The sequence below is a fragment of the Dermacentor silvarum genome, chromosome 3 (genome assembly GCF_013339745.2).
Source record: "Dermacentor silvarum isolate Dsil-2018 chromosome 3, BIME_Dsil_1.4, whole genome shotgun sequence".
In the NCBI taxonomy this organism is placed as follows: Eukaryota; Metazoa; Arthropoda; class Arachnida; order Ixodida; family Ixodidae; genus Dermacentor; species Dermacentor silvarum.
This window is the reverse complement of record NC_051156.1, coordinates 173,114,662-173,140,728: the sequence shown is the minus strand read 5'-3', so window position 1 is coordinate 173,140,728 and position 26,067 is coordinate 173,114,662. Positions and strand designations below refer to the sequence as shown.

Below are 26,067 nucleotides of genomic sequence, written 5' to 3'. Positions count from 1 at the left end.
TGTCAAAAAATTGTTTTGGTAACTCTCACAATTAAGGACTTGCTTATTCAATAACTGTTCGTTCCGCTTGTTAATGACGAAAATGGGTTGACAGCTCTTCGAATGCATTAGTCGTCTCAGATGAAGAACTGGCTAACTAGTGCAATACTGTTAAGTACATGCCTGCACAAAGAACTAAGCATGTCGATGCTAGCTTTCTGGATAATCGAATGGCGAACATAGTGCAACCGTTATTTACATCGCAATAAATTTACAAAACACTGGTGCACCAGTGACACCCAGTGTACCAGCAAAAGCACGATGCATTATTGTGCAACTGTTTCATTCATAACTGTGGTGTCTGTTCAAATACTTAACAGATGCATGCAAAATATATGTTCACACGAAAATAAATGTACAGCATGGGCGCGATCTTGTACGCGTTCCAAAATGGCACGGAGGCGGTCCGTTCCATCGAGCCGCACACGATTGGTCAATTTGAACCATGCGCCGCACAAGATTGGTCAATTTGAACCGTGACGATCAAATTGACCAATCGTGTGCGACTCGATGGAACGGACCGCCTCCGTTCCATTTTGGAACGCGTACAAGATCGCGCCCCATATGCACACTCATAGATCGGGTATTGTTACCAAAAGAAAAAAAAAATCCTGTTGCGCATTTGCACAGCGGCATCTGGTTGGAATGTACATTGCAGAGTGTCACAGACAGGGTGATAACATTTTACATGGGCGAATGAATCTTTGATTTTCTTTATTTTTTCTTCAGCCTTTGAAAGAAGTAATAATAAGAAACCACCACCGGCATGGTCGTCTTTATGGGTAAGTGAGCAACGTTATTGGCTAAACATGATATGCTGATTTGAGCGTGAACGTCATTCAACAGCGTCTGCGGTGACATACTGACCTGATTGCGGCCTAACTCTGTCGCAATATGTCTGTGAAAGAAAAGTATTTTACCGAGAAGCACATTACAAAGTCAGTGTAGCCCTGGAGAATACTTGTATGGGGAAGCCGAGACCATTCTAGGTCATGTTTCTTTCTGAACGAAACGCAGAGCTACAAAACAACTAATAGTGAAAAGAGGGTCATTGCGAGATAGCTTACATATTTGGTGTGCCAGCAAGCGATCCTTGCAGGAGACACACGTATACTTGAAAAGTTTCACTAGAATGGAGGAACTACAATCCACTGTGATTAATTAACGTGATAGCGTTAAGGGCCGCGTGTCGCACGAAATCTGGCGTACGCGTCCGCGTCGGTGTCGGCGTGGGCGCGGGCGCGCTGGCATCGTTGGCGGAAGTAATTATCCCGACCCACCCTGACCGCGCAGGCCCTCCGCGTGGCGCAAGGCGTTAGTGAAGAAAATTGATTTTCTCAAACTAAAATCCGTCAGAAAAATCTTAAAGTACAACTTAACCCCATCCTACAGACATGATAGCGTCGGATTGTAATTTGAATATTAATTTGAATTTGAAAGATAATTCAGTTGCTGGAAAGCCGGATAAGCAGCCAGGGACATTTTAATGCTATCGCGTTCCACTTTTAAAGGCTGAGCTTAAGCATCCTTCATTTTTTTTCTTTTGCACTCGCAGGTCTTACCAGGACGGCGTACCGACACTCGTTGTCGCTGACACCGAGATTTTGCGCGAGGTTCTTGTAGCCAAGTTTAAGAACTTTTCCGACAGAAGTGTAAGTTCATCTGGATAAAGCTTTTTCGACAAAGGAAAGTTTGCACAGCCGAGCCGTTGGCATTGGCTGCCACGTCGGCCCAATGCGGTTAAATCCCGGCCCACATGGTGAGAACTTTCAAGGCGAACTTCGTGCGGCCCGCACCAGCGCGGCTGAACGCCAGCGTGCCGCCGCCGTGCTGCCCCCACATGCGGCGAAAAACAGGCGGCCGCCGCCCCCCACAATTTCAGTGTTGCTAGAAACAGCGTGGTCCATTCCCAGTAAAATGCAATGAAAAAAAAATACTTTTCTATCTGCAACTGAACCATTATTCTGCAACTGAGCCATATTGGTCGCGTCTGGACAGCTGTGATCAGCCGATCATTGTACGCGATCCGCGCAGCTTTTGTCCCCATGTTTGCTCTAGGCTCTTTCTTTGGCGGGCCATAGCCTCCTATATTTTTTAAAAAATATAGGAGGCTATGGGCGGGCTAGCCGAGTCAAATGCGGCTGCAGGAAGTCGGACGCGACCGCGCCCTGATTGGTGCGCGCTGACAGCCTTCATTCGCCGCTTCCGGCGAGCGGTTGACTGCCTGCGGACATACCTAGCCCCGCCTTGATCGACGGCAAACAGCCGCCGGCCGCCGGGCGCACGCCGCGCGCGGCCGTTCGCCGGTTTATCGCAAGAAAATTGCTCCATGTGGGTCGGGCTTAAGTGTAAGTGCTCGTCATGTTAGGGGAACTTAAAAAAAAAGAATGTGAGATAAAGGGCAATAATAAAAAAAAAACGATACAGATGCACTCGTCTCCTTACGTGTATTGAATGCGAAAACATTCTGACTCTTCCGTGCGATACATTTAACTTGGTCATGTGCTCGAATTGGGCAGTCAATTTTGAAGGCGGGCCACCAACATTTTGGGGGTGGGCCAAGTCATTTTGTGAGTGGGCCAGGTCGGTTTTGAAAATGGGTTAACTGAATTTTCGAATAGTGCAAAGACAGTTTTGGGGGTGTGCCACCCAAATTTTAGGGGTAGGCCAGATCAATTTTGGTGGTGGACCAGGTTGGTTTCGAACGTGGGTGAGCTGAATTTTCCAATTAGGCAAAGCCAATTTTGGGTGTGGCTCACCCAAATATTGGGAAGGGCCAAGTCAATTTTGGAAGTCGGCCTAGCTGGTAGATTTTGAACGTGGGTCAGCTGAATTTTCAAATAGGGCAAAGTAAATTTTTTGGGTGTTAGCCACCCAAATTTAAGGGGTGGGCGAAGTCAATATTTAGATTGGGCCAGGCCGGTTTTGAACGTGGGTCAGCCGAATTTTCGAGTTAGGCAAGGTCAATTATGGGGGTGCGCCAACTTAATTTTGCGATCGGGCCAGGCTGGTTTTGAAAGTGGGTAAACTCAACTTTCAATTTCGGCAAGGTCAATTCTGGGGGTGCGCCAAGTCAATTTCAGGAGTGGGCCAGGTCAGTTTTGAACCTGGGTCAGCTGAAGTTTGGAATTCGGTGCTCAATTTTTGGGATGGGACAAGTCGGTTTTCAGTGTGGGTCAACTCAATTTTCGAATTGGGCAAAGTCAATTTTTAAGTGTGGGCCAACCAAATTTTCGGGGTGGGTCAAGTCAATTTTTAGAGTGGGCCAGGTTGGTTTTAAACGTGGGTCAACTTAATTTTCGAATTGGGCAAAGTCGTTTTTTGTGGGTGTGGGCCACGGCGCCCGTCCGACGACGTGCCTATTCACCACGGGATTTCGCAGTGCGAGCCGCAGCAGGTCCAGCACCGGAACGTGACGTCATCACTTAGGTTTTGGTCCCATCGAATTGTTAATGCCGGACGCTCGCCGGAGTTCTTGCTTCATGGGGCATATGGTGATTTCGCATCAATGAACTTCGACTCTCGGTGTGTTCTTCCCACTGCGACGATGGTTGATTGCAAGTACTTGAGCATGATATGAGTTTGAGATGAAATGAGCCACGGAGTCAGGTAAACAGGAATTGCGACTGGCCTGACATAAGGCATTGCAACTTATGTCCCGCCCATTCAGACTTCGTGTAGAAACACATAGGCGACATTTAAACTGATTAATCCTAGCTACAAATGAACAGACGCGCTACGCTGCGAATGTGCTCTCTCGCAATTGACGATACAGGATGCTCTCAACGAAACGATGGGCTTTTTGCAGCTGCTGATAACGATCTGACGCAGGTTGATGACGCGTGTCTCGCACAATCGCAGCTACACATTGCGCATTGTCAACGCTGTCCGACTGATTCACGGGCGCCGTTGCTTGTGCCGAGCAAATAGTTGTCACCTGTGCGTATATGACGGCGCACAGAGTTGAAGCTATGGCTTTTCTTAGAGGAAAATCTGGGCGAAAAAGTGACAACCGCGAGACCGCCGTTATGAAGAAATGCGTACGCTTAAAATTTATGTTTAATAACGCTTTAAATACTCGATATATTGCAAACATCGCCATCGCGTATGGATTGTACGTGAAGTTCATGCTGTGTAGTTATGAGGAAGATACAATGGTTAGTTAAAATTTGGTGGTCGTGGGACGGTCATTTGTAGGCAGCTTAACTAGCTAAGCTCGGGATTCACTAGGACTCAGGATCGGAAGCCTCTCTGAATAGCATCTCGTCGTTTACGCTTGCTGTTGATTCGTAATGAGAACTCAACTTCGCCCATACTGGGCCTTAGAAAGACAGGTTCATTATATACAATGAACTTTATTGTTATAATTCATTATACAATAAAGTTGTGTATACTGTTATTGCTCTTAGCTTGAGGTCACGTTGGGCAGGTGTCTGAGCACTGAGCAGCTGGCAAGGATCAAATCGATGCATCATGGCGGTGCAAAAATGGTTGATGAATCCATGGATGGCTACTAGAGGGAAATTCCTAGCTAGAATTAGTTATACTAATGTCATAGCGCAAACAGCTAGCAGATACAGAAAGAGGCAAGAGCACGTATCGAAAGCGCAAAAGGCAAGAGGAAGGGAGCAGTTGAAGAGGGAACTATAGAAAGATGGGTCGGGTGCATGGCACTTGGACATAAGTTGGCCGTGCCAAATGCATTGCAACATAGGCATGTTGGCACTCGAATCTATCATGTTCCGTTGCATGAGCTACGAAGCGATACCTTGCTCACTTATACAGTCAATGCTCCTGCTTTGAACTTCAGTGGCTCTCACTCATTATATCGATATAACCCTTGCGCAGCGATGAGGACGGTGTATTTTGCTGCATTCTAAAAATGAATATTTCAGCGAAACTTCTAGTAAAACGTATTCCTGACAGCACTGTCAAACCATTGACATTGGCTGCTGTTCTCTAGGCACGTTGCTAATACGTGCCAGTGCTCGCCATGCTAAGGAAAACTGAAAAGCAATGACAGAAACAGCATCGGAAACAAATTAGAACTATCTACGAGTTATTGCCAGTGCCATGAGTTTGAGTTTCAAGGGGCGCAAGCATGGTGAGATATAAGCTATGTACTGACAACTTCCTTCACCATGCAGTCGGCACACCTGCTTTGACCATCAGTTCATCTTGCCCCACTTCTGCCCCCAAGTTTTCCACGGCCGTGGTCTCAATACGCATCTAGAAAAATATCTCGCTCTCCCTGACCGAAACGTTCAAATGCGCAAGTTGTTGTTTGCGTATACGACGGAATGGTGCGCCACTCTCTTCTTGTAAACTCCAACGTGGTCTAGCGCACATTGATCATCACCTACAAGATATCATGTGAGAGTATCTTTATCCTGTTAGCTTTCTGTAGATTCTTTCCACCTTTTTTCTACTCCCTTTCGAAGTGCAGAGTAGATAATCGGGCTGAGCCTGGTAAAGGCCAATGTCCAACGTTTTTCCTGACGTTTCCTTTTTCCTGTCTTCTTCAAATGTACTTAGTTTGCATGTGTTGTGCTTGTTTCTGTCTTCTCATGAGGCGTTTATTTCGGCCCCTAAGCGTTGAATCGTCTGAAATATCTCGTTAACCTGCCTGTCTTTCCCTCGTCTCTTCTTTGTTTTCGTGGATTACCTACCATGATAGCTCCGTGGCTATGACATTCTGATGCTGAGCTCGAGGTTGCGGGTTTGATTCCCGGCCGCGGCAGTCGTCATTTTGATGGGGACAAAGTGCAAAGACGATTACGTACTTAGATTTAGGTGCACGTGAAAAAACCTCCCGTGGTCAATATGATAGCGGAGCTATCGATCGCGGCATCAATCATAGCCCCCTGAGTTGCTTCATGAACGAACGAACGAACGAACGAACGAACGAACGAACGAACGAACGAACGAACGAACGAACGAACGAACGAACGAACGAATGAATGAATGAACGAATGAATGAATGAATGATTCGCTAAATAAATAAATAAATAAATAAATAAATAAATAAATAAATAAATAAATAAATAAATAAATAAATAAATAAATAAATAAATAAATAAATTTCAGCCAGTGTTTCTTCCCCTAAGCTATAAACAAGAAAACCGGCAGTCACCCTCGACTGACTTCTTCAACAAACGCTACCATCCGCACGTCCTTCATTCTGTCTTTGGGTGCTCTGTCAGTCGTGCTCCCTCCCTGATGTAAATAAAGCAAACAGAAGAGGATGCCATATATAGAGCCAAGGACGGGTGTATTACCGAAGTTGTTTTTGTGTTTTCGTGGAAAGTGTTGCTTTAATTTGATCATGAGGCGCCTAAACCAGCGACGTGCCTCTTTCCTTTCTGTTTGTGAATCTAGGAATCTCAAAGGATAGGCGGAGCGGTATGGCGCAAGTCGATGCTAAACCTGTCGGGCGAAGAGTGGAAGAAAGCGCGGAGCATTTTCACACCGGCCATCTCAACTAGCAAGCTCAAAAGGGTAATGGCTGGTCATTCTACATTTATTCCTTTGCTATTAATGTGGCGTTTGGCTCTAACGGGCGTATTTCTAATCTGGGGAATGCAACCGCATTAGATGTATGTATACAACCAGAAAATCCTCCCTGCCTTTCTTTTATTGCGATAGAAATTATATGGACACTACAAGTGGATTTATGCCGTCGGCGTCATCGTCGCCGTGAGGTTCCTTATAGAGTCGAACGGCGATGAAATCGTCGCCGCGCGCCGTAGGCTGTATGTGCGAGTGAAAGCGCACGAGGGACGCGCGCTTTCACGAGGAGCGAATGCACAGCGGAGATCAACCGCAACTTCTTCCGTCGCGCGAAAGGCCGTGGGGGGACGCGAGGGAGGGAGGGGTGGTGACGTGTAGCTGTGGCACCAAATTCGTATTTAAATAAAAACGTTGCGAGGCGAGAAGGTGGTAAAGACTTCCGACGCTGCTCGATGAGTGTGCCGTCCTGATCTCGTCGAAATAGGGAGCCTACATGCAAACAGCGCTTGCATGTAGGCTCCCTACGTCGAAAACCTCCGAGCCGCCCCCTCAGGCACCGGCAACAGACACCAACGCCGCGCGCGTTCGGTGCGAACGCGGGCAAAACGCTCACGGTTTCGACAACAGTTCTACGTGTTGCTGGTGCTGCTGCATATCCAAGTTTATACCGCTGATAAAACTACTATTCTTACTCCATATAACTCTCTACTGATTTGCGATCGCAATTGATGCTTCGCCTTTCGGGTGAAACCGCGACATTTTTTTCACCTTCGCTGTACGTTCTTGCAGCGGTACGTTCTTCAACTGTGATACGCGAGAACCATGGCGCTAAGGTGTCAAATGAGAAAGGACTACCACCTACGTGGTTTAGAGTGGCGTGAAGGTCGAACTTTAATGTTCGAAGGATGGGCAGCAGCATAGAAGGTGTTCTGCAGTATTTTTGTCACTACTGGCATTACATTCGGCGCTACTGGTCATTCAAGTTCAAGTTCACAAGTTGTTTATTGCACGAAGTTTTGCAGACTGTGTAATGGGGGACTCCATAACACTCGCAGCAGTTGTAAAAGGGGTCCCTAGACTATATGTATTTGTATAAGCATAGTGAGTGAATGTATGAAAACAAGAGAAAAAAGAGTGTTTGAGAGAGTACAAATCGACTGCGTCTTGATTGACTGACTCAAGTCTTGATTGACTGACTCAAGCGTGAAGAAAAAACTGTCACTAGTAATATTTTGGGACAACCTTGCTGATGTCTTTTACAACGAAGTATTAGCGAAGCCCTCGTCTTTTTTTCTTTAACACCCTCAGAAATTTGGCCATTATGGACGCCTTTGCTACTGTTTTAGTTTAACGATAGCGGGGACGGATACGGTGCTATGCACCATCGGCTCTGCCGATATAGAGTCACCCTATGCGTTCCAGTCCCGCCTTGTATGTGTACTTGTATTTGTAAATTCTTGTAAATGGTTGTGAATAGAAAGTGTTTTTTTTAATCGTCATCTGTGTCTATTTCAATCTAGCGAAACCGTCCCCGCTATCGTTAGCGGTAGTACATCCTCTACTTGCGTAGACCGGCTCTGGCAGTGCGCCTCGGACGCCCAAGTCGAGGAGTGGTACGGGAAGAACCTTGGACTTTACTCACGGCCTCCCCATTGTGACGACATAAGAGAAGTTAAATTCTAAGCTGGAATGATGAGCGGCAACGCAGCCAGCTGTGGAAGACGACGACGACGACGAACGCGGGAGCGGCGGCGCGAGCGCGTACCGATCGCGAGCCCGAGCCGCTTGCTTTACCGTGACGACGACGACAGGAGACGCCGACAACCCGAGCGCATAAGGTGCTTCGCACTTAAAATGATAAAGCATTCCAATGAAGATTGAGTATTTATTACAGAATGCAACGTCCAGGCGTTAGCGACAAATGATTGTTTTTTTCTCTTCGAGAACGACCAGGTAACTGGCGTAGTTGCATATATATATAGATAGATGAGTCAATGCAGACGATGGTTAGTTAAGTCAAGCGTCTGCCCCTTCTGTAGAATGTAATAATGTGCTAGCTTACATAGAGGCACGACTGAGTCAGTCCTCAATCAGGGGTATCAAAAACGAATTGTTGCTCCATGTGCTTTTCGAGCAGCTTTGTCAGCGAGGCTGTTGCCGGCGCTACCGCAGTGACCGGGCAGCCACTGAAACTCGATGTGTCCTTTCGCGATCATGTTCTGGCGCATTACTCGTATCTTTAACACGATCTGTTCACAGGACGTGCGACGAATAGCTACCGAAAGACACTCTGGGCTTGCCTTTGAGTCACTGAATACTGTGTGCACTGATAATTGGCTTGTTTGTTAACTGTGTACTCTCTATAACACTTAAAAGAAAGTATTACATAATAATGTTCAAAACGCATCATCACCATCATCCTCATCAGCCTATGTTTCAGTCCACTGCAGGACGAAGGCCTCTCCCTGCGATCTCAATTACCCCTGTCTTGCGCTAGCGCATTCCAACTTGCACCTGCAAATTTCCTAACTTCATCACCCCACCTGGTTTTCTGCCGTCCTCGACTGCGTTTCCCTTCTCTTGGTATCCATTCTGGAACCCTAATGGTCCACCGGTTATCCATCCTACGCATTACATGGCCTGCCCAGCTCCATTTCTTCCGCTTAATGTCAACTAGAATATCGGCTATCCCCGTTTGTTCTCTGATCCACACCGCTTTCTTCCTGTCTCTTAACATTACTCCTAAGATTTTTCGTTCCATCGCTCTTTGTGCGGTCCTTAACTTGTTCTCGAGCTTCTTTAGTTCTCATATGGGGCAGTTTCTGCCCCATATGTTAGCACCGGTAGAATGCAATGATTGTAGACTACTTTTCAACGACAGTGGTAAGCTCCCAGTCAGGATTTGGCAATGCCTGCCGTATGCACTCCAACCCAATTTTATTTTTCTGTAAATTTCTTTCTCATGATCAGGGTCCCCTGATCAAAACGCATACCAATGGTAAAATTCGCAAGCGCTCATTTTTCTATACGCTCAACAAAATTACATTTTATTTTAACATGCAGGTAGCGTCTCCACCTCCCCAATTGCTTTCGGAAACCGAAAACCCTTAATAGCCTCGATACCGTTCTGCTACCACAAGCATCAATTGATCAATGTGACTTCACATCACGGAACGCGACCTTATTTTAGGGGCGAAGCACCTTAGGGCCGAGCCTTGTCCCTCGTAGTCCGTAGCTCTGGTTTGCATGGAGACCGCTAGGGACGCTGCGGTGCACAAGGGCTATATAAGCGCTGTATATACAGTACACATGTATATATATATATATATATATATATATATATATATATATAACACCGCATATCCACGAAGTGAATGATGATGAGAGGGCGAAGCACCGGGGGATCATTCGGGCAAAACGCTGGAAGCGTTAGCCGGAAGCAGGCTTCCGGAAGCCGGAGCTTCGCGTACATATACTATACATATATAGGTATATATGTATAGTATATGTACGCACATATACTATCCATATATATCTATATATGTATAGTATATGTACGCGAAGCTCCGGCTGAATTCAGGATTGCCTGAAATTTGTTCTTTTAAACGATCATAGCATAAGAGTGTTTTTCGCTCTCGTAAATACAGGCCCAGGAAACTATGCGTGCTTTCTGATAGTAACCTAGCTGTGTAGGCCGGTTCTTCGATAAGTGGACTTCAATTGAAATACCTTGCTTCAATTTTCTTCTCTTCCGGTATACTGCTTGAATTTGGGAGGATAAAGATGAGTGTTCTGTTCTCGCATCACTCAGTGACATTCGGTGAATTTCAGATCGTAATCAAGGTCAGAATCATTGCTGAAAGAATGGTGTCGCGAATCGAAGCCGCGGCTGCGGAGAACAAGTCGGTGAACATCAGCGAGTAAGTTTTATTTTTGTTTCGCTTTGTTTCATTTTCGAGTTTATAAATGTCTTGCAACGCAGACAATGTTTGGTGTAAATCCTCTGTTTCTAGAATTATATTTGTATCACCGAAGCTGTTCTAAGTTGACCCTTCGCCGTCTGTCCGTCCGGTGGTGTCACACAGGTCACGTGACCAGGAGAGGATGAGAGCCGTACCGGGGAGGGCAGGTCATGTGACCAGCAGAGGAGAGGCGCGCTGGGGAAGGAGGCGACCAACGAGTGGCCGCGCTGGGCGCGACGAGGAAATGTGATGGGTATAAGAGAAGGTGTTTCTGTGCGGTGCGCCCTTTCGGATAACAAACGCGCATAGCAGCTGGGCTGCGATGCGACTATGGGAAGACCACGAGGAGGGCGTACTCCTGAGGAAGAGGGTGCCTACCGCGAGCACCAGCGAGAGTTGGCTCGTGAACAGGCTCGTCGCTTGCTCGCATTAGTGGCGCGCAAAAAAGAGGCGGCGCAACTTCCACGCGAAAAAAAAAAAAACCGCTGAGAGAACCACAAATATGTAGCAACAGCAACGAGGCAACACGCAGAGCTGCTGCCGACGCCGTCCGCGTTTCCCTGCGTTCGCGCCGAACGCACGCGGTGCCCGTGACTTCAGTCGATGTCTCAGGCGGCGGCTCGGCAGGTTTCGACCAGAGAACTGTAAACTCGTCGAGTAGCGTCGGAAGTCGCTGCCTCGTCTCCCCTCGCAACGTTTCAATATACGTTACTGTTGTAGATCTGTGTTTGCTTGTGTTTACGTAATTGCATCACGTGCAACACATGCACATGTAACACTTGTAACACTCGGTGTAACTAACGCGTACAGCTGCGCTGTTCGACCATCTTCACGGCAGTGGAAGGGCGGTAATTTTTGAACGCATATTGTAATATTTATAATAAGCAAATTGGAGTAGTCGGTGGCATGTTGCTTTCAACATCCCTAGTTGGTCCCTAGTTAACCTTACTTATTTTAAGGTTGATTAGAAAGCACTAAGTACCCTTACGTGTCGCATACCAACACGCTGCTCTTCGCACTTATATGACGAAACAGGACATTGTGCCGCTGAGAAGCTAGCAGAATAGAACTGTAAAGTACCGCCGAACTCAAAAGTGTACGGAAAACTGGTTACACGAAAAATATGAATTTATACTCTGTTAAGGCCAATGAGGCCACTAATTTAGTTAATCATTGAGTTGGTCGCAAGAACGGTTATAGATTGTACCCTGCCACTGTCGTGCTGCTGATTGATTACGAGGGTATATGGATACCGTCATGCTGTGGATTGAAAAAGCTTTGTGTTCCTGCTCTATGCATTTCTCATTTACGTAGCGCCGAAGTAAATTGAATTGAATTCGAGGTTATATGCCCAGGCTTCGCGGGAATTCAGTCTTTTCTTGAAAATCCGGTGTGTCGTAAACGTTCCTGACAGACGGCGGATAACTTGTGAATTGCTACGTGGGGTTGTTCCGCATACAGTGCTGTGATTACGGGTGAGAAGACGCTTCGCACGCGATAGAAAAGCGATGGACAGGAAATTAACAATTCATTCCTGGATGGTCGCATTAATGGAAATTGTGCATTGCTTTGACTGTTAATCAACGCGCCGTACTAAAACCGTAACGTGAATCGCACTTCCTTATGTACATGTTTGCCATGACATCAAAAAGATTTCGTGGCAAGCACCTTGCGCTCGTTCTTTCCCTAAAGTGAGATGGTGAAGTAGGCTGTGCGTATGTGTGCACGTATCAGCAATTAAAGTGAAAGTCATCCCCAGTTCCTCACTGTTGGCTGCGCGCGAATTCATCGATTTGTCTTTTGTCTTCGTCGCCGTCCTTAATTTCTGCACTCACGTAAACTTCCATGTTTTCATCATAGCATCCACTCGCGGATTGAATTAATACTTGGAAAGCAGGCCCCGTACGCGCTAGGAAACAATACACCCCACAGAATAACGAAACAAACAACAACAACATTCCGGCAGAAACCATCTCACGACGATTGCATAAGGTAATGCGAGAGCATTCAAACACACACACACACACACACACACACACACACACACACACACACACACACACACACACACACACACACACACACACACACACACACACACACACACACACACACACACACACACACACACACACACACACACACACACACACACACACACACACACACACACACACACACACACACACACACACACACACACACACACACACATGTATTAAACTTCTATCGCATGTGCGTGTGCATTATATTGCTTCTCGCCTGTGCTGCGACCTGCACTCAAGTTCTTGAGGTGTTTCTTGTGCGAGGCTTTGCCGTTGTGCTGCACGCTGTTGTTCTAGTTGGCGTTCCCTGGCTGCCCAAGTTTCGGAGGTATAGCGAAGACGTTCTGTTTCAGCGCGCTGTTGATTCCTATCTTCAACCTCTTCTGCTGACAGAGGTCTGTTCCTAGGACCAGTTCTAACTGCTGTGAATCGTGGTGCCAATGTTTATTTGTAGTTGTAAAAGATGAAGGCCTTTCTATTGGAAGAAGTTGAATACTCTCTCGCGACCAGAGCTCTCTCTTCTGATACTTCGTTTTCCTTTTATTCCTGATGAGAAACACTTCGGGTTCGATTCTGTACCTCACCACCTCCAGTCGCACTTATTACAAATTCGTTCCCCAATTGTTGGCGTGGTGTCGAGCTCTGATGCCCTCTTTGAAGACCTTTTAAAGTAGTACAGTCTAGCCAAAGGATGTAATAATATTGCTTAGCACCAAGTGACCTGTCTTGTACGTCTGTATGTATTGACGCTAAGAAGGTAATAAAGAAAAGAAGTTGGCGTGGTGTTAACGAAGCATACTCGCTCACAACGCTGTGGGCCTGGGTTCGATTCCTCGTAGGGGAGTGAGCTCTTTCCCGGCGGCTGCCGAGTCATCCTAACGAGGCCCGATATATTGCCAGGCCAAAGTGCCGTAGTGGTACGCAAAGAAATGTTCTCACATTTAATATAGTGAAAATTTCGCAGGCTGGTCGACCACGCCTCACTGGACACTGCGGCAGCGCTTAATTACAGTGTCGACCTGGACAGCGAGAATGACAAAGACCATCCTCTCATAAAATCTCTCAGTGCCATCTTCATTAACAAGGCCGGCTGGAAGGCTGTAATGTTGTGTAAGTACTTTCCGTACTGATATTTTTTTTGTATATACAACAGGTTGTTGCTTTCAATAATTCGACTTCATTTATTGGGCCGCATTTAGGGGCGGGGGGGTGGGGGTTAGTTTTGACCAAGAATGCGCTTACTGACAGAAAGACCATCGCTCGGCTGTGCTGTGGGAATGTACCGGCCTCTATATAGGCACTATAATAAATAAACAGTACATAATAAATATAATTACCAAGCAGTGCATTGAATTAAATACCTTGCAGTTGATTTAGGATTTGTGCAGAACAATTTCAGCAGGTCCTGCGAATATTTTGATATGACAAGTAAAATTCGGCGATGCGTACTACGTATAATCCATCGTTTTCTCCGCAGTTCTTATGCCGAGAATATTCAAGGTTTTGAAGCCCAACTACCCGCCTAAAGCAAACGTTGACCTATTCAAGGCGTTTGTATCACACCTGATTCAAGAGAGGGAGTCAAAGAACAAGGTAAAAGCTCACAAGCATGCGATTGATTTTGATTTCTTATTATCGCCGATCTTATGATAAACTCCGTCTGAGCACCTCATTTTAAGTGAAACGCGACACGATACTACTTAAAAAATAATAATATGGCGCATAAGAATTTACAATTCATATGGCGTGAACTTATAAAGGTGTTGAAAATTTTAGATATTTTAAGGCTATAGCGTTTAGGGCCACGTGTCGCAGTAAATCCGGCGTTGGCAACCGGCGTGTGATCGCGGGTGGCAGAGAAAATCATCCAACCACATCGACCGCGCAGGTCCTCCACGTGGTGCAAGGTTTTGGTGAACAAAAATTGAATTTCTCACAGTGAAATCCGTCAGAAAAATGGTAAAGTATGACTTTACCATTCAGCGTTGGATTCGCCGTCGGATTGTTTACCAATCAGCGTCGGATTGTAATTTGAATGTACGAGAAAACCTAATTCTGCTACGAGCAAACTCAAACACAAACACCTTTTCCAGCATTTCTACCAGACCTGCGCGCGTCGGGGCAATAGAAAACAATTATTGAAATAATAACAAAATGTGTTGGGGCCTTTCATTTTAATATAAGACCACTTATATAGCCCCTGGTAAACCGTTTTTCCAACAATGCATTTTAGTTTAAAGGTGAAGCCGACTTTAAGGGGATTAGTGTAAGCTGGCTTTTCCACGTTCAGTGTCGCAGCGAATGAAGCCTACTTGCCGTATGCGAACGATGCGATGTGAACGGGTCCCGATAGCGCTACCGCGTTCTACTCTTAAAGGCGAAACGTCCTCCACTTTTTATATAAATATAATGTTCCCGTTGGGACGTTGTTGGAATTGTCCAGTCTTAAAGTCTTTATGAACAGCGAAAGGTTGTTTCCTCCGCAGAGTTCTTCGTGTGCGCGGATATTTATTGAATGCCTAGCAGATTATTACATAAACATTATAGCATACGCAAAGACCACCACACATTTTTCAATGTCAGTACATGTTTGCTTAACAGTGCTTTCCAGCGCACCTCCATTTCTTATTGGCATTCCTTACATCACAGTTAGAAATTTTATGAATGCTTTATGGCTATCGTCAACATTATCTAATTTAGCACTGATGACGATGCATAGTGACAACAAATTCGATAAAACCTTTACTAATACATGCGTCAGTTTTACCCGAAACCAATTATTCAGAAGGAACGTGTGTCGCCAATACTTATCACTATCGGACGTACTGCTTCAACGTGCACTTACGAGACAGACACTCGGTGAGCATGCATTTCTCTGGGAGAGTCGTCACCTTTCTCTACTACTTTCGTCGTTGTCGCTTCCACGCAGCGTCTACGCTCAGAGCTTTGTATTGCGCCACTAGGTGAAATAAACTTCGGCGACAAAAGCCAAAACGATACTATCGTGGTGCTGATCGGTCTCACATCGATTTCGATTGCCGGGTAAAAAAAAACAAAGCTGCTGACTTGAGTGACTTCGCAAAATCACAACCTACAATCCAGCAAAGCTGTTGCATTTCAGAAGCGTCACCAAACATTTCCATTGCCTGTAAATAAAACATGTGCTCCAAACGGTTCTCGCGCAAGACACCACGGAAACTGTAAGCGTATTTTACAGCGCCTATAAACAGAAAACGAGCGCTTTGCACTTTTAATAAGCCCTTGTTAACCAACACATATAAGAGCCAAGCAGAAGCTGTGTTTGTGCGCCAACATATGCTTAGATCATGTCATTAAAGGAAAAACACGTTTCAATCTTTGACAGCAACTAAGCCTGACTCGCTGTGGGGGCCGATGTAATAGTACAGCGGGCAACCGAGAGGGACGAGGCGGGTGGCGAAACGTCGCATTGTCCTGCTCCAGCGTAACCTCCTTTGTGTCATGACACAATGGCAGCAAAACCGAAATTGGGCGCAGGAAAGCTATTATACGAAATTATTTAGGGCGCTCTGTGACTTGAAAGTTGAGAGTATTTTTGCTAGAATTTAAATGTCCTCGACCCTTATTTAATGCAAAAAATGGATAGTCAAAAATATCATGTTAGTACGCATTTAGTCGTATTTCAGGCGTGGTATGGAAAAAATATTACACTGCGTTGAAACAACACATAGCTAAGAATAGCCCTTGCTAAGCTGATGATGTTTTTTTTTTCAGTAGTTCGCGGCAAGCCTCGAAAATTTTGAAGTCCTAGAAGCGCTTTTGTCGTTCTAACTGGGAACCTTCGCAGTTAAGTCGGTGGTCGTGGCACTCCAGTTGGTCATGAAACCTTCTCTTTTTATCTGTGGAGATAAGCTAAAGCTTACCGATTATCATTGCCCACGTTTCCAAAAATTCACGAACAGAAAGAAGACGATTTCCTGCAGTTGTTCATGAATGCTGACTACGAATGGGAAAGTGCCGAAGACAGTAGAGAGAAAAGCGCCGAGAAAAGGGGTAAGTGTTTGCAACAGCACCTGTTGGCTGGCTACCACTTCATAAAAAATAGTGTTCTTGCGTAGTTAAATACAAAATAATGAGTAATAATAAATCTTCCAATCTAAAGAAGGGCGGCTGTCAGGATAGCGACGTTGTCAAACGGGGAGACCTAAAGAAGCACTAGTGGCGAAATCCTGTAGATTGATTTCGCCACTAAAGCGCGCGCGCACGAGCGCACGCACACACACACACACACACACACGCACACACACACACACACACACACACACACACACACACACACACACACACACACACACACACACACACACACACACACACACACACACACACACACACACACACACACACACACACGCACACACGCACACACGCACACACACACACACACACACACACATACACACACACACACACACACACACACACACACGCACGCACGCACACGCACACGCACACGCACACGCACGCACGCACGCACGCGCGCAACGCTTTCTTACGTCCCGCTGCCGAATTAACCGGTTATAGGGCCTATAATTCCTGTACATTGAAAGTAGTAGGAGTGAGTGGTTTGGGAGAAACGAAATTAACGAAGCACTTTTCCAGGGATCACATTGGACGAGATAACTGGCCACGGAATACTTTTTTTCATCGGTGGTGTTGAAGGCAACACCATGGCTGTTACCATGACTGCCTACTTCCTGGCATTACACCCGCATTTCCAGGACAGGGTCATCGCCGAAATAGACAGAGTGGTCTCTGAGGTAGGTTGTTGACGGAAAGAAAATTACGTCTATTCACGTCACAAACACGCAAGCGAGTCGGTTGCAGAGGTTCGACCATTATGCTCAGTGTGTAAGACCCCCTAATTAAATCATTTATTATTGCGATAGCAATTATATGGACACTTCAAGCGCATTCTTGCCGTCGCCATCGTCGTCGCCGTCGCTGTCGTAGTGATGTTTCGTATAAAGTCCAACGGCGATAAAATCGTCGCCGCGCTACGTGCGTTGTGTGTGCGAGTGAAAGCGTGCGAGGGTGAGCCGGCAACCGCAGCTTAATCTCGCGCACGCGAGAGAGGAAGGCGGCCGGAAGTGCACGATCTTCGTCACGCGCGAGGCACGGGGAGGAGGCGACGGAGACGGGAGGGGGGGGGGGGGGTGCGTTCTGCTTCCGCGGCTGCTGCTCACGGGGCTATTTTGAAAGCGGTCTGCGACGCGGCCGAATTGTGCGCTCGCGGGGGCCTCATCTTCAAAGCAATCTGCGATGGGCCAAAGTGCATTCGCCGAGTGCCGGTAGCTTCGTATGCGCTGCGCTTTCGACGTTTTCTTCGCGTTGAAGCGAGAGCCAGCACGAAGGTCAATTTGCTCGCTGCCGCTGGCACGCTTTCTCACTCCAGCGTTTTGACGAGTTCCCGCGGTCATCTAGTGAGATGTGGTCATGTTTACCTGTGCGCGCATGACACCGCGCTTGTTTACTTAGCTAGTAAGCGAATATTTACAACTTTATACGGCCGATAAAACTACTATTTTTGCTTCGTATAGCTGTCTACTAATTTGCTATCGCAATCGATGCTTCGCCTTTCGGGTGAAACTGCGACTTTTTTTTAATATACTTGTATCGTGGCAAGAAAAGCACTATTTGAACAGGAAGCAACAATCTACTAGCTCTATTTGGTTATAATTGTTAATCAATACGTAACCCCTTAAGAGTACATATATATATATATATATATATATATATATATATATAGGAAAATAAATATTTGTGGGCACTAAATGACCGGGTACATAACTGGCTTTTTACTAGTGGCGGAGACAATGCCGAGTACGGCCGTACGCACATTACGATTAGAAGACAGAGCACGACGAATGAAGACAAGAATTAATGTTTTCTCCTGTTCTCTCGGAAAGTGCCAGTGAAAAATTAAATCGCACGAGATGCTAGCATACGTCTGTTATTGGTCTTTTTATGCAATGAGAAAATTTATGTTAAATGTCAAAGTACGTTTACATGTAATATTTTTTTTCAGGACGGAGTCACGTACGACACTCTGCAGCAGATGCCCTTCCTCGAAGCTTGTGTCAAAGAGGCGCTTCGGTTGGAAACACACGATGCCATGTGAGCCCAATGACTATGTGACTTCAACTACGTACCAAGCTCATTGCAGATGCACATGGGGGCCGCATTTTGATGCGTGCGAAATGCAAAAATGCCCGTGTACCGTGCACTGGGTGCACGTTATAGAACTCCAGGCGGACGAAATTAATCTGGAGTCCGCCACAACAGCGTGCACCATAATCATATCGTTCTTTTGACACGTGAAACCCCAGAATGTAATTTAATTATTTTTTTCGCCGTTCCTCCTAATAAGTGTTCTTGTCGAAACGTTCTTTTTCTTCTCGAAACTCTGGCGCGGAAATGATGATTTCGGTATTTGCTGTTGTTCTTGATTTTCTATATGTGGAGGTGCAGCCTCTACGCAGTTTCATAGCTTAACAGGCTTTTAGAAGCAAACAAAACCAAAGCGTGCATTGCACATTGGAGAACAGAATGGCGTGTTTATTGCAGGGAGTATTCAACGAATGTTGCGTTCTGCGGTTCTACGAAACGACAGGGCAACACTTGATTGCCTTGGAGATACCGCGAAAGATGAAGAAAACGTGTCTACAACGCGCACAGACACGCACGCACAAGCACACACAAATATAACATTGGCTAAGTTTTAAAAGTGCAGTTCCTATTCCTGAAAAGTTCGATTGACAAAGAATTTATCATCTTCGTCTCTTTTTTTGAAACTTGCTATCCCACATAGATATTTGCGTCTGTGCACGGAAGAGACGACAGTGGCTGGCATACGATTCAAGCCAGGCATGTGTGTGGATATTCCCGTGGCGGGCATTCACCACGACGCAGAATACTTCCCAGAGCCCGATAAGTTCAACCCTGAGAGGTACAACTTTGCTCGATGTCTCGTAGTTATTTCCTTTGTGGGGTGTCGGTTAGGGCGCTTTTATATACATTCTGTGGGCAGGGCCTTATTCCCGGCTGGCCCTTCTAGAAAAAGATATTTAACTTTTGCGTGACGCGGTGCTTGAGACGGAATGCCTGAATGGAGCGATGGGTATTATGCGTAATGCCTTAGCCAATCAGCCGAAACTGAAAGCGATGTCCGTGATACGGCTAAAAGTGGTACGTCTCATCCCCTGAAATGCGGGGCTCAATGCGAACGAGATGCTTGGTGTCCTCTTTCAGTAGTTATCCGGCCATGGCTGCGCGACTGTTAGGGCATCGGAGTTCAAAATATCAAACCTCCCAAATAACCATGTAGGTTTCAATTACGCTTTGATTGATATGTAAAAAAATTTTTTTTTGGTACAACTTCGGCAAATGTCAGCTATGAAGTCATGAAACTCAAGGTTTTTGTGCAGTTTGTTAATTTCACTGGGTGAACCCATTACAATATTTAAAGGTCCTGTTATAATATCGTAATAATATCTCTATTGCATCTTCAATTATTCAGCTTCATAGCGCCCACTCAAAGTGTAGTGCCGCAGACCGCACGAATCGTGATGCATGGTAACGCGGATTGCTTGCGGTACGACTGCGCAAAGAATGGTGATATGGCGAGCTTGGAAACGTGAAGAGCAGTCGTTCATATAAGCAGCGCGTTCGACGAGCCGCTCATCGACGAGCTGCCAAACTTGCAGCGCCGCCCGTGACTCTATGACAGCATTCATCAGAAAAGCGCAAAGTTCTCAAATCGCCTGTGCATGGTTCACGCATTTTTCAAATGGTGCAGTGGACATTTCTGCAGATCTTACGCTGTGTCGGGACACCAGAGGTAGCGCATCTGAATTTGTTTTCTTCTTTTCCAACGCGGCTGGAAGGTTTCTACCGGAGAACAAGGACAGCGTGAGGCCATTCACGTACATGCCTTTCGGCGTTGGACCGCGCAATTGCGTCGCGATGCGGCTTGGCATGCTGCAGGCCAAGGCATCGTTGGCTTGCATGTTTCGACGCGTGAGGCTTGAGCCGTGTCCTAAAACGATGGTAAGTGAACGAATATACATATATATATATATATATATATATATATATATATATAGAGAGAGAGAGAGAGAGAGAGAAAGAGAGAGAGAGCGAGCTGTTTGTATATAGCTGCATGGAGAGGTTTGCCAGCATGAAAGTGTTCATCAACCTGCGAAGAAGGAGGGTAGAAGAAGCGAGAAAAAAATTAACAAGTTGGTATCTTCATTTCATCATTGCGGATGCCAAAGTACCATAGACAGAGTGATAAATCCATCGCTGTTGAGAATCGTCTGAAACAGGAATTTGCGGAGTGCAATTTCCTGAAATGGTGGGCAGTATGTTTCTTAGGAGCATATAAAATGTGGCCGGCTTGTGCATCACGGGGACGTGCATGAAAACAGAGCAAAGAACCAGGTGAAGTCGAGATCAGTCTTTGATCGCTACTTTTTGGGTGGTTTACGTTAGGTTCAAGTCATGTCACCCATAAAAAGCTGCGTGCGAATCTCTCATCACAGCCAACCAAACTCATTTAAATTCGCCTCAGCAAAACCAAACTCCGTCCTTTGCGTCACCGACAGATCATAGCGCTGAGTGTGATAACCGTAGTCGCAAGGAGACCCGTGACTACGTTTTATGTGACTGTCCTCGATACAGTGTGCATATACAACTACGCATAGGCGCTAACTCACGTTGATGACAGACCAATGACAAGATAAATAACTTGGGATGCCTACCTCATAAACTGTGGCATGCAGTGTACTACGGAAGCATTGTTACATGTCCTAAGAACAACAAACCTGCACACGCGACTTTAACCCTGATTAGGATTGAAGCGTACCGAATGAGAAGAAGAAGTCTGAGAACATCGGAGGGAGCGGGGGGATTGAAGAGGAGAATAAAGAAGTTAGAGATGGCGACATGACGCTTGTTTGATCTGTTTGATATGTGTGATATGTACAAGTATTAGCTGTTATCCTGTGTTGCGATCGCGTGCGGTAAACGGCTGTGACCACGTGCAAGTCTATTTCAATCTTAGCTTTCTACCTACTCCTCTCCCATCCAGCTGAGGGTAGCAAACGTAGGCCCGTATTCACAAAAGCTCGTACGCTAGAATTATGTGCAAGAAGAAATGCCACCCGATCTTGATGCTGAACACATTATGGGCGAACGCGGCAAGCCAATAGCAAAGAGCACACGGCAGAAAAACGTTTCTGATCTTTTGCTCTTATTAACATGTCTGCCTTTCTCTTTTCCTTCGTCTCATTCTTCCGAGTGAACCACATCACTCAAATGCACGAGTTTTGTTATAGGGTAGGAATATGGCTTCTGCCTTTCAACTGCGGCACCACAGTGTCAGCTTACAATGCGGACACATCCACGATTGTGTCTAGTTCATGCAGCTGTTGACAATTTTGTCTTTTGAAATAGGTTCGCTACGGTCGTGCACTTAATAGCCGTCGAAAAACTTGTGATCTGGACGCGTTTCTCTCTTTTAGAACATAACACAAATCAGCATCAGTGTTCTTATCACACTGTAAAATATAAGTAACGAGGCTCCCTAAACCACCTCTGAGATTTGGAACACACTTTAAGGTAAACAAGCGCATCGCGTAAAAAAATGCCATGACAATGAGCCACCGACTTGACCTGAGGGAGCCTTCGGCTCCCTCTGGCCAGTTTCTCAGGACCAATAAAAGTTTTTGGCACCATCAATCAGCGTTTGCGAACGTGGCGTCGCTACGAGCCTCACATAAGCCACAAATAAATAACATAATTCAGTGGCGATTTAGCGGAAAATGCACAGAAATATATTAGCGCTACGTCGCACCTCCTTGAGGTCTCGGATCCGTGATTGAAACAACGTTCACCACATCGCAAAGTGCTGTTCAGGCTCTCCTTCGAAACACGCCCTGCCTTTTTGAGGAGCGAAGTGCAACTGACGGTAGTCCTGTACCGTCGGTTGCAGTATATATATATATATATATATATATATATATATATATATACTATTTTTGAATGTAGGGTTCCAAGGTGCCACAGATGCTGTGAGGGACGCCGAAGTGGAGGGATGTGCAATAATTTACGCAGCTGAGGCTCACACTACAGGAAGGATTGCTGTCTGAGTCCGCGGATGAGCCTGAGTTGGCTCAGTGACGCCGAATCACGGCACACCACAAGGACGCCGCAGACTTGACTCTTGCGGTGTGCTTCGTTGTACATCAGCCACGTCACGACCTAGCTGTGCGATCTGATTCGGAGATACACCTTGTTGTGGAGTTCCTGCTTTACGTGCATTCAGAGGTCCGTTCATTAGAGCTCTTCTTGCATACCACATTTGACGGAGCGTGACCTCTGAAATTTGCGTTACCGAAAGCGTAATGCCGTGCTCTGGTCTTAAAGGGGCCCCTGAAACACTTTTTTCGAACACAGTAAGAAAATATTGCCGATCTGTTAGTGAGACTCCTGTGAACGTGTGAGCCAAATATTATTGCACTACAGGGAATCAGGGAAGCAGGGAATCTACAATCTCGTGTCAAAGCAGTAGAAAAAATCGCTTGCTCTCGCCTCCGCAATGTCGTTATGCAGCGCCATCGCAAGCAGCCGGACCTAAAACAGCTATTGGCCGATTTCGTGATCGCGAGAATATTCTCAGTAATGTAATCGTTACTTAATTTAGTTAGATAATTTAAAAATGTATATCTGCTATCTCGAGATGACAGAAAAAATATTTCATATTTGAACTGCCGGTCTAAACCCGACAGTTGCGCGTGTCCTCGGGGATGAAAAGCGTTGCGCAGATACCGCGGCCGCCACGGGGTGTCGCCACGAGATATCGTGCGTTCAACCTTCGGGCGAGGCCAGTGGGGAACCGCTCTTTCCCGCCCCCTTCCCGTCTCCCCTCTGTATAGCTTCCGGCGCGCTAGTGGAAATGAAACTATACAGAAAGCCGCCTGTCGGTTCGTTGCGCTTGTGCTTGAAGGATTGAAGAAATGTTTCCTACAGGAGGTTCGGGAGGCGAAGTAACTTAACAGTGATGCCATTCTATGATTAGTTAGAAAAAAAGTTTTAGGACCGTTTAACGTGCTTTCGGCGCATGTTAAGAAGCTTCAGCTCGGCGGCGGCTATTTATATACATGGAAACGAATAAATCGTTTTATCTCGGCAACCACTACACCGATTGTGATGAGGTTTGTTTCATGTATAAGCAAAAAAGAAAAAAGATAAAATCTAGTGACTGTAAGGAAGCGGACTTGTGATTCAGGGTGGTAATATTTTTATAAAAATTGTTGAAAATTGCAAACGTTCAGAAAACGACACTGTCAAGTTACACGACTGTATAATTCAGCAGTCAAAAAGAACATCACAATCGCGAAAATTGCATCTAATAGAACATCTAAAGCCCAGCAAATTGGCGTATACTAAATGGCTGTCAAATGCACCGCTATAATGGGAGAGTAGGATGTTTGCAAAACCCTCGCAAACATTTAGCAAAATCACGTAAAATATAAATTGATATACCAAGTTTGTCCACTTTAGAAGCTCTAAGGGCTGCATTGTACAGAAGTGCCGTGTATGTTTATGGTACGCAGTTACGTATTTGTAAACGTCGTGCTTTTTTTTAACTTGCCTATTTGGCTCAATTTCTCTAAAAAAGGTTCCAGACCTAAATCAAAGTTGTGCTCACAACAGCCACTAAAATTTAACTTTCTCCGTGACATGCAACACATTGTATTTGAATTGGTCCAACCGACTGTCTCATAAAAGCGTTTCTGCGTTTTACATGTATTTCAACGGGCGGAATGGGACTTCGCCCGAGTTAAAGATTTCTTTTTAAATAACTACAGGATGCCAAAATTAACTAAAGACACCGCAATACAGCGTCTCTCATAGCGCGTGACTTCGTATAAGGTGGTAAGGGCCGATTATTTATATTTTATTATCAACTCAATAGTATGCCCCAATATTCACATGAATGCAGTTTATTAAATTTTGCATTAGGTTACATACAAAAGCTTATGGAAAAAATATGTTGGTCTTGCCTGTACGTAATACGCTTGTGGGAGGGCTACATGCCATGCCTAAGCTCCTACAAGCATCCTTAACTGTTTTCGTACCGCGCCCATTAGGCATGGTCAGCCCTCTATTGATGGTTTGAAACTGAAACACCGTCTTCGAGACCTTCCGCGCCGCTCACGGACATACTGCGCTATCGGACGTGAAGGAAGAGAACTATATTTTAGTTTTCAAAGCAGCTCGCATTTTTTACCGCGAGGCAGTGATTTTTAAACGCGCTCCGAAGTTTCGCGACCGTCAAAGCAGAACGCAAAAACCGCCGGCTCCGGAAACGGGGCGCGCGCTTCGGGAGATCGCAGATAACGCGATTCCGGTGCCTCTGCGGCTGATCTTATGGATACATCGAATAGTAGCGAGTCAGAGGACGGTGTCTTTTCGTCGGACTTTGAGTCTGAAAGCGACGACGACGCAAGCCAGTCCGGAACATCGGCGGCACGCCCAACTGCAGTGCTTGAAGTTAAATATTTGTAGCGAAATACCTAGCAAAATAAAAAATTTTGATTTTTTCGGAGATAGTGCCTCATAAATGGCCATACATTTTGTATATCTCATAATTCTCGTATTATTTTTTCTTAGTAGATACCAAGCGTGCCTTTACAAACTTTGTTCAATTTTGTTGCACAATCTTGATTTTACCAATTTATAGCTTTTTTATGAGATAAATCTCGTTAATAAAACTTTTATGCGTGACAAGTGCATTCATTTTGCTTTCTGTTTATGTGCTTCGAGACAATTACATTAAATTTTGAGTGCAGAAGTTCCTTCAGAAAAAAAAAAACATCTGCCATAAAAATACACCTATTTTCCCCGTGGTAGGGCAAGAGTTAATTGCGTGAGGCTAAAGATTGTTATCCTGGACTGTTGTGGCTCATCGAAAAAGAAAGGTGTAAGAAAGTGTACTCAACGATTCCGTTAACCTTTTTCTTTTTCTGATTCATGCAGGTACCTCTGAAGTATAAACGTTGCCTGTTTCTTCACAGCCCCGACGGCCCTGTTTTTCTTCGAGCGATACCACGTCGTACCACAACAAACAAGTTCACCGACTCAATTTAACATAAAACATGGAAAGAACATCGTTTCAGGCCTAACAGCTAGTATTCCCCTGCAACACAGTTGCTTGTGACGCCCTGTATTTGCCTACTTAAGCTTGCAAAACTACATTCGCAATGCGCCTCAGACGCATGCACTGCATACGAGCGAATTTCACCAGGTCAAATTGTTACTTTGAAAGCGAACTCTCATTATTCCCTATTTTTTATTATTTTATCCCACATCAGAGGTTAAGGCACACCTTTCCTCTCTATCTTTGAGTTTCCAATTTCATAATTGATGGCTATATCACATGGGGCATTCTAATAATGTTGCTTTTT

The 26,067-nt window shown here is 45.6% G+C and overlaps 1 protein-coding gene across 1 annotated transcript; it reads left to right on the top strand.

Annotated features, from left to right (window-relative positions):
* The first annotated feature begins 609 nt into the window (after window positions 1-609).
* LOC119446105 (cytochrome P450 3A19-like) lies at window positions 610-26,055 on the top strand. The gene is made up of 12 exons (XM_049663902.1): window positions 610-821; window positions 1,595-1,691; window positions 6,418-6,537; window positions 10,381-10,469; window positions 13,521-13,666; window positions 14,034-14,149; window positions 16,498-16,588; window positions 17,198-17,355; window positions 18,624-18,712; window positions 19,407-19,544; window positions 20,482-20,644; window positions 25,640-26,055. Exons 3-12 carry the CDS (start codon window positions 6,457-6,459, stop codon window positions 25,748-25,750), a joined length of 1,182 nt encoding a protein of 393 aa, XP_049519859.1. The 5' UTR covers window positions 610-821; window positions 1,595-1,691; window positions 6,418-6,456; the 3' UTR covers window positions 25,751-26,055.
* Window positions 26,056-26,067: the final 12 nt, after the last annotated feature.

What these genes read in the sequence shown, in the direction of transcription:
- LOC119446105 (XM_049663902.1), top strand. Translation starts at nt 6,457, where the DNA reads ATGCTAAACCTGTCGGGCGAAGAGTGGAAGAAAGCGCGGAGCATTTTC. An exon ending in CAACTAGCAAGCTCAAAAGG is followed by an intron (nt 6,538 to 10,380) that starts GTAATGGCTGGT and finishes GGTGAATTTCAG; the next exon opens with ATCGTAATCAAGGTCAGAAT. An exon ending in AAGTCGGTGAACATCAGCGA is followed by an intron (nt 10,470 to 13,520) that starts GTAAGTTTTATT and finishes AAAATTTCGCAG; the next exon opens with GCTGGTCGACCACGCCTCAC.